This window comes from Nasonia vitripennis (assembly GCF_009193385.2).
Source record: "Nasonia vitripennis strain AsymCx chromosome 3 unlocalized genomic scaffold, Nvit_psr_1.1 chr3_random0006, whole genome shotgun sequence".
Classification (NCBI taxonomy): domain Eukaryota; kingdom Metazoa; phylum Arthropoda; class Insecta; order Hymenoptera; family Pteromalidae; genus Nasonia; species Nasonia vitripennis.
The window spans coordinates 157,285-164,786 of record NW_022279625.1 but is presented as its reverse complement, the minus strand read 5'-3'; the positions used below and the strand labels follow the sequence as shown (position 1 = coordinate 164,786).

General features: G+C 41.5%; 1 protein-coding gene across 6 annotated transcripts in view; it reads right to left on the bottom strand.

The window, feature by feature from the left end:
• Positions 1–2,879: 2,879 nt before the first annotated feature.
• LOC100680449 overlaps positions 2,880–7,502 on the bottom strand; it is a 138,209-nt gene continuing 133,586 nt past the window's right edge. For all 6 annotated transcript variants that reach the window (XM_031925970.2, XM_032601816.1, XM_032601817.1 and 3 more), the window contains one exon: positions 2,880–3,288. In XM_031925970.2, coding sequence (XP_031781830.1) covers positions 3,086–3,288 — 203 coding nt within the window. In that variant the 3' untranslated portion in view covers positions 2,880–3,085. The remainder of the gene's footprint in view (positions 3,289–7,502) is intronic.

Below are 7,502 nucleotides of genomic sequence, written 5' to 3'. Positions count from 1 at the left end.
GTGTATTTAAACTCTCCGTTCGAGTATACACGCGCACGTATAATATACTTTCGGTTCGAGTATAGAATACGCCGTAGAGCTCGCACAGCTCGACTGCGACGTAAACACAGAGTCGCGCTTCTCGTATCTATGCGATCTACCGCGGCCGTGTACTATGTACACGCTATAGCGACGCTACCGAAATCTTACTGTTCTCTCTCTCTCTCGCGAATATTTCGCGCTCGCGAATATTATATGGCGTTCCCGCGCGCGTTTTCTTCTACGATTTTGTGGAGAGTATCTCGCGTAGCTTACGCGCGCGAACGAGAAGGCCGTTACTCGGTGCCGCTGCACCAAGTAGCAAAGCTGTAGCCGCTGCTACCGCTGACGCGATACAGAAAAAATGCTCCGCCCTACTTACTCGCAGTCGCCGTTCTCGGTAGGCGTGCACCACACACTCACACACACTCTGCGCCGGTGGTGTTGTTGGCTCACTCGCTGGAGCCGACGTCCTCTCGTTTGGCCCCTGATCGACAGGCCGGGTCGTCCTTGCTTCTCGTAGCAGGAGTTGACTTGAAGCTATCTCCTTGTCCGACGGACCGCAACTTATACGCGAGGCCCCGAATCTTGCCTCGCGCTTGCGCAACGTCGCATTTCAACGATGCGCGAATCTACCCGATTTCGCACCTCGTTACAATATATATATATATATTGTAACGAGGTGACCCAATTTAAACGGGCACCGCTCATAACTCGTCAGGGACAGCCACAATCGAAAAAATGGTAGAGACGAAAGTTGTAGGATATCGAAGGGGCAACCCGATGGTGAACTTGGATTTGACCTTGAACGCGTTTTTCAAGGTCATTTGAAGGTCAACTTTGGATTTTTAAATATGAACCCCATTCTTTTATTGCGGGAATGGAAAGAGCGGTAAATTTTACGTTCAGAATGGTATGTTCGGTTGCGGCACTGAAGGTCATCGCAAGGTCATGCAGCCAGAATGAAACCCCGCCTACGTAATTCCTCTAGCAACGCCAAATTAAAAAAATTGGTAGAGATTAAAGTTGTAGGATATCGAGGGGACAACCCGATGGTGACCTTGGATTTGACCTTGAACGCGTTTTTCAAGGTCATTTGAAGGTCAACTTTGGATTTTTAAATAGGAACCCCATTCTTTTATTGCGGGAATGGAAAGAGCGGTAAATTTTACGTTCAGAATGGTATGTTCGGTTGCGGCACTGAAGGTCATCTCAATGTCCTGCAGCCAGAATGAAACCCCGCCTACGTAATTCCTCTAGCAACGCCAAATTAAAAAAAAGTGGTAGAGACCAAGGTTCTTGTATAGGGGGGGGGGGGAGAATTGTGACCTCGAATTTGAGCCAGTCCTACAAGGTCATTTCAAGGTCAAATTATTTTTTTTCAAACTTTACTTTTACTTTGTATCCGAGATGAAATCCCTTCTTAGATGTTCTCTGTCCAGCGGCCAAGACGCAAATGAGCCCTCGCTAGCGTCCAAACATAAGTCTCGCTATTCCCCGAATGATCCCTTCCGACGGTTAACTTGCGAATGACTCCTCTAGGTGGTCGCCACCTACCTACCCGAACTCCTGATGTGCGAAAAATAAAAATGGCTCCCGAAATAAGCCTTTTAAAATAAGTCCCGCGCTCAGTCTTGCCACCGCGACTCCGTCGAACCTTCCCCTACGACGCTTAACTCACGAATGATTTTCAAGCAGGCGCCCCGGCCCCGCGCCGTACCTGCCGCCCGAACTTTCGATTTGCAAAAATAAAAATAGCCTCCGAAAATTGTCGAAAGAGTCTCACACTCGGCCTTCCGCCAAAAATATTATTTTTTTAATTTGGCGTTGCTAGAGGAATTACGTAGGCGGGGTTTCATTCTGGCTGCAGGACATTGAGATGACCTTCAGTGCCGCAACCGAACATACCATTCTGAACGTAAAATGTACCGCTCTTTCCATTCCCGCAATAAAAGAATGGGGTTCCTATTTAAAAATCCAAAGTTGACCTTCAAATGACCTTGAAAAACGCGTTCAAGGTCAAATCCAAGGTCACCATCGGGTTGTCCCCTCGATATCCTACAACTTTAATCTCTACCAATTTTTTTAATTTGGCGTTGCTAGAGGAATTACGTAGGCGGGGTTTCATTCTGGCTGCATGACCTTGCGATGACCTTCAGTGCCGCAACCGAACATACCATTCTGAACGTAAAATTTACCGCTCTTTCCATTCCCGCAATAAAAGAATGGGGTTCCTATTTAAAAATCCAAAGTTGACCTTCAAATGACCTTGAAAAACGCGTTCAAGGTCAAATCCAAGGTCACCATCGGGTTGCCCCTTCGATATCCTACAACTTTGGTCTCTACCATTTTTTCGATTGTGGCTGTCCCTGACGAGTTATGAGCGGTGCCCGTTTAAATTGGGTCACCCTGTGTATATATATATATATATATATATATATATATATATATATATATATATATATATATATATATATATATAATATATATATATATATATATATATATATATATATATATATAATATATATATATATATATATATATATATATATATATATATATATATATATATATATATATATATATATATATATATATATATATATATATAATATATATATATATATATATATATATATATATATATATATATATATATATATATATATATATATATATATATATATATACACACACATACACACACACCCACACCCACATACACTTTTACTTCTGCGGGATTTTAAAGTACCGTATCCAATACTTTGTAAATTTTTTCTGGTTGAATGAATAATAATAAATAAATTATAATACTCTATGAATGTATTAGTGTAAATAAATAAATAAACACATCGTGCTAAAAATCATGTTTTTTTATTAAAATCAATTATTTATATGTGTAATATTTAATAAACCATGTAATAGAGTAGCTATGCATATTAAATAGATACACTATACACAATTTTTAAATAAATTATTTTTAAGCAAAAGAGAGTATCTTTACTGTAGTCACGCTCAAACATTTCGATATCTTGTAAATTCATACTTCTGTTATAAAAGCTATTTAAGTATTTTCGTGTGCATTGCATTTTGGTAAGAAGTGATTAGTATCTAAAAGCCATCCAGATGTAAGTGCACAACAATAATGGGCAACAGATTTACATCCTCGTTTAATACAGCCAATATTTGCACCCGTTAAACCGCAAGTATCACATATCGATTTTGCTGCATCCCAAACAGCATCTTGCAAGCCACATATTCTACCACCTGCAATGAGAAAAATTGAAATTTCATTATAATCCTTCGATAAAAAAGTGATGGGCTTTATTGTGAAGCATTTTATTGATAATCGGTCGCCTGGTACAAGAATTTAGGAATGCGAATTAGAAATATGAACTTTATTACATAACCTACAAACGTTTTAAACTGTTGGTGCTCAGAAGGCGGCAAAATTTAAATTGTATTTATGACATGACAAGGAATGCGCGAAGCGTACTTAGATTTCCTAGTAAGGAAAAAAATGTGTCTGACATAATATCAAGGAAAAGAATATGTCTGACATAATATTAAGGAAAAGAATGTGTCCGTGGATATGTGCCAAAAATAATGTAATAAATTTTCAAAAAATAATACGTAATAAGCTGATTCATAATTTTTCATTTTTCGAGTTTTATATTTATAACCCAACCCTTTTATTCAATTTATAACCCTTTTAAAAGCTTCAATATCACAAAAAAGTATCGTAACCACAAAAAGTGCACCAAACGATTCAAAGAATTTCAGAAATAATAGTACATTATGCAACAAGGGAGTAAAGTCGTTGTTATTATATTATTCAACAAGGGAGTAAACTCGCTTTGCTCGGGCAGTAAGCGCTCACCCGCGAGAATAATCGACTTTACTCTCGTGTTGCATATAGTGCTTTATTCACGACTAAACTGTGTAGCCACCTTATTTCTTGAAAAGTGGGATATACAACAGCTTAATTGACTAAATTAATACAATTATTTTTAAATATTCAAAATATTCTTTTTTGGCATATTTTTTGTAGAATATGAAAAGAAAACGTTTATTTTGACCTATATAGCTTGTTTCATATTGCTATATTAAAATATAAGCTATACAGGCCAAGTGCTCAGTTTTGGCAAAGGCAATTTTGGGTTAAAGTGATGACAAGAGCTTCGAGCATGCCAAATTTGGTAATGGGATAGACTTTGCAGTAAAAGTTTCATGATTTTAAACAAAATAAGTTGTATTGCTGTAAGTCATTCATGGGTTATAGTGCTATGTGCACAAGTTCTTTACAGTACATACATGTTCAGTACATAGTATGCTATAAGCGCACTGAATGCACTTTTTATATATTATAGCGTTACATTTATTGCGTTAATTTATAACTAGCAAAGAACGCTCGCTTCGCTCGCGATTTACATATTGATTAAAATGATATTCAATCATTCGATATGTTATTATTAAATATACTGTTAAATATTAGATGTATCTTCGATGATAATTAATTTTTGTATAACATTTTTGAAATAGTTCAATTAGATTGTCGGATTGAAAAATTTCAATTAATCAAAAAGCACGATTTCAAAATTGTTTCATAAGAATCAAGTGGCGCGGCAGCGCCACGAAGGCCAGTTTGAGAAGCAGACAAAGCCGCGGCGCCCGCGCTACTATTTACTTCTATGTAGGAGTTCGCATTTTTCATTACAAAAAAATAAATGCGTTTCTTTTTTGTCTCTAATATATTTTGACTTATATCATGTTTTATTATGCCTAACTATGATTTTCAACAAGAATATTGATAAAAACAGCTGCCTTTGATATAATACACGAGCGTGTCATTCACAAAATGCACAAATCAAATAAAAAAATGTTAGAACCGTTAAGTTAAGCCGCAACAAATGTTAGGACCGTAAAGTTGGTTGCACAGCTATATACAGATGGATATTGCTTTCTTATCGGTTTTCTGCATGCTCGCACACATGTTGTTTTTAGTGTCTAGGTGTAAAAGTAATTCGAAGTCGGTGTTTAGGTGTACAGGGTGGCTGATGACGACGTCCAGGTAGTTCACATCGTGGTTTTTGGTGTATAGGTGTAAAAATCATTCGAGGGCGTTGTCTAGATGTACAAGGTGGCCGATGACAAGGTCCAGGTGGCGCGCTCCGTTGTTTTTTGTGTCTAGTTGTAAAAATCATTCGAACGCGGTGTTCAGGTGTACAGGGTTGCCGACGACGACGTCCAGGTAGTTCGCACCGTGGTTTTTGGTGTGTAGGTGTAAAAATCATTTGAACAGATGTTGAGGTGTACAGGGTGGCCGATGACGACGTCTGGGTACGTAACTTACTATGCTCTTTTTATTGTACTTATAGTGTTTGTATCACGTTCTAATAAATACAAAGAAAGTTGTAGATTACCAGAAAACAAAATAAAACGAACATGGCAAGTTACATAGTAAGATCTTGAGTTGTTTCTAATTGATTATTATGTAACTTGACTTTAAATTAAGTAAGCCCTTGACTAACAAAACATTTTTTTGCGTTATTATGATTAAATATAATAAACTTGACTTTGTTTGATTGATCTCAGTTCTTATCTCATTCTTATCTTATCTGTAATTTTACTTTTTTATCTTATCTGTAACCTTTTACTTTTTTAAAAGACAATTTTTTTATATTACTTTTCTATTGATCGGCTAAATTATCTCCACTAATAGTACATTACTAAAATTTGAATTACATCAAGTCAAGAAGGAGTTGTACGTCGACGATTTCCTCAGCGGCGCTGACGACGTAGAGACCGCTCGCAGACATCGAAATCAACTCATCGGACTGCTCAAGGCAGATTGTTCCGCCGCCGGAGAGATCCTCAGACTCCAGCCCCACTCACACCTCTTTCAACCGTCGAGCTACAGCAGGCGTTCTCTGTCTGCTCACGACTAGCGCAGCGCCAGTATTATGCGTCAGAGATCGTAGATTTGGAGCGAGGCCAACATATTCGACGTGACAGCCCCCTGACACGGCTGGATCCCTTTCTCGACGAGGAAAAGGTACTTCGAGTCGGCGGGCGGCTCCAACAATCCTTATTTCCTTACGAAGAGCGCCACCCGATAATTCTCCACGGAAGTTGTTATCTCGCCCGGCTCGTGATTAACTGGGCGCATCATCGGGCTCTTCAAGGTGGATACTTACGCTCACGCCATCCGTCGCGCCTGGATCGTTGGAGGGAAGAACCGAGTCAAAGCACAGATCCATGCGTGCATTGTTTGTGCCAGATCTGCCAACCGCCTTATGACCCAGCTTATGGCTGCTCTGCCTGCCACACGAGTAGCGTCATTGAGACCATTCAGCCGATATGGTGTTGACTGTGCGGGACCCTTCTCCATTCTTCGGTGCAAGGGACGAGGAATGGTCTCGACTAAAGGCTAAGTCGCGTCGTTCATCTGCTTCACAACCAAGGCCGTCCATTTGGAGCTAGCGGGCGATCTTACCACCGAAAGCTTCCTCGGGGCTCTGACACGCTTCATTGCGCGACGAGGTCGACCTTCAAAGATTTGGAGCGACAACGGCACTAATTTCCGCGGTGCAGATGCTGAACTTCGATGCCTTCTCCGTGACGCTGAAATGAACTGTCAGTTAGTGGCTGGAACGCTAGTTGATGACGGCACTTTGCGGTTTATACCCCCATCAGCCCCGCATTTTGGAGGGATTTGGGAGGCTGGCGTCAAATCAGCCAAGACCCACCTGCGGCGAGTGGCCGAACCAAAGAAACTCACGTACGAAGAATTTTCCACGCTGCTCGCTGAAGTTGAGACGGTCCTGAATTGCCGTCTGATCTCCCCTTTCTCGGGCGACGTCGATGAAGCTGATCTTCACAGACTGTCCCATTGGGAACTTGTTCGAGGACTCCGAGACAGCTGTTGGACCCGCTGGAGCCGAGAATACCTCAACACCTTAGAACAGCGCACTAAGTGGACCAGGGCCCGAGCCAACTTGTCTGTGGGAGATCTTGTCGTCATCATCGATGCCTCGCTTCTGCGACCGAGCGGCAAGTGGCCACTCGCCCGCGTGATCGACGTTCATCCCGGTCAGGACGGCCGTGTCCGAGTCGCCACCGTAAAAACGGCTGATAGTCAATACACCAGGCCGATCGCCAAGCTCATTTGCCTACCCATCATTTTGTCTCCGAGAGCCCCCGCCGCTGATTGATCTGCGGAAAACCGCTCAACTTACCCCGTTACGGCGGGCGGCCTTTCAAACAACTTCAGGCTCATCGTTCCCGGAACGAGGCGGGCGGATTGTACGGGAGTTTTGCAAAAGTTCCTTCAATCGCCAAGAGATGGCGCTTGGTCCGCGCGCTCCCCCCCCCTCTCTCTCTCTCTCTCTCGAGCGCGGCCGCTCCGAGTCAGACGTCAGCCAGCCGCCGCCGAAGACAGTCGTTCACAGTGCAAATTGAAATACACATGTAATCGAACC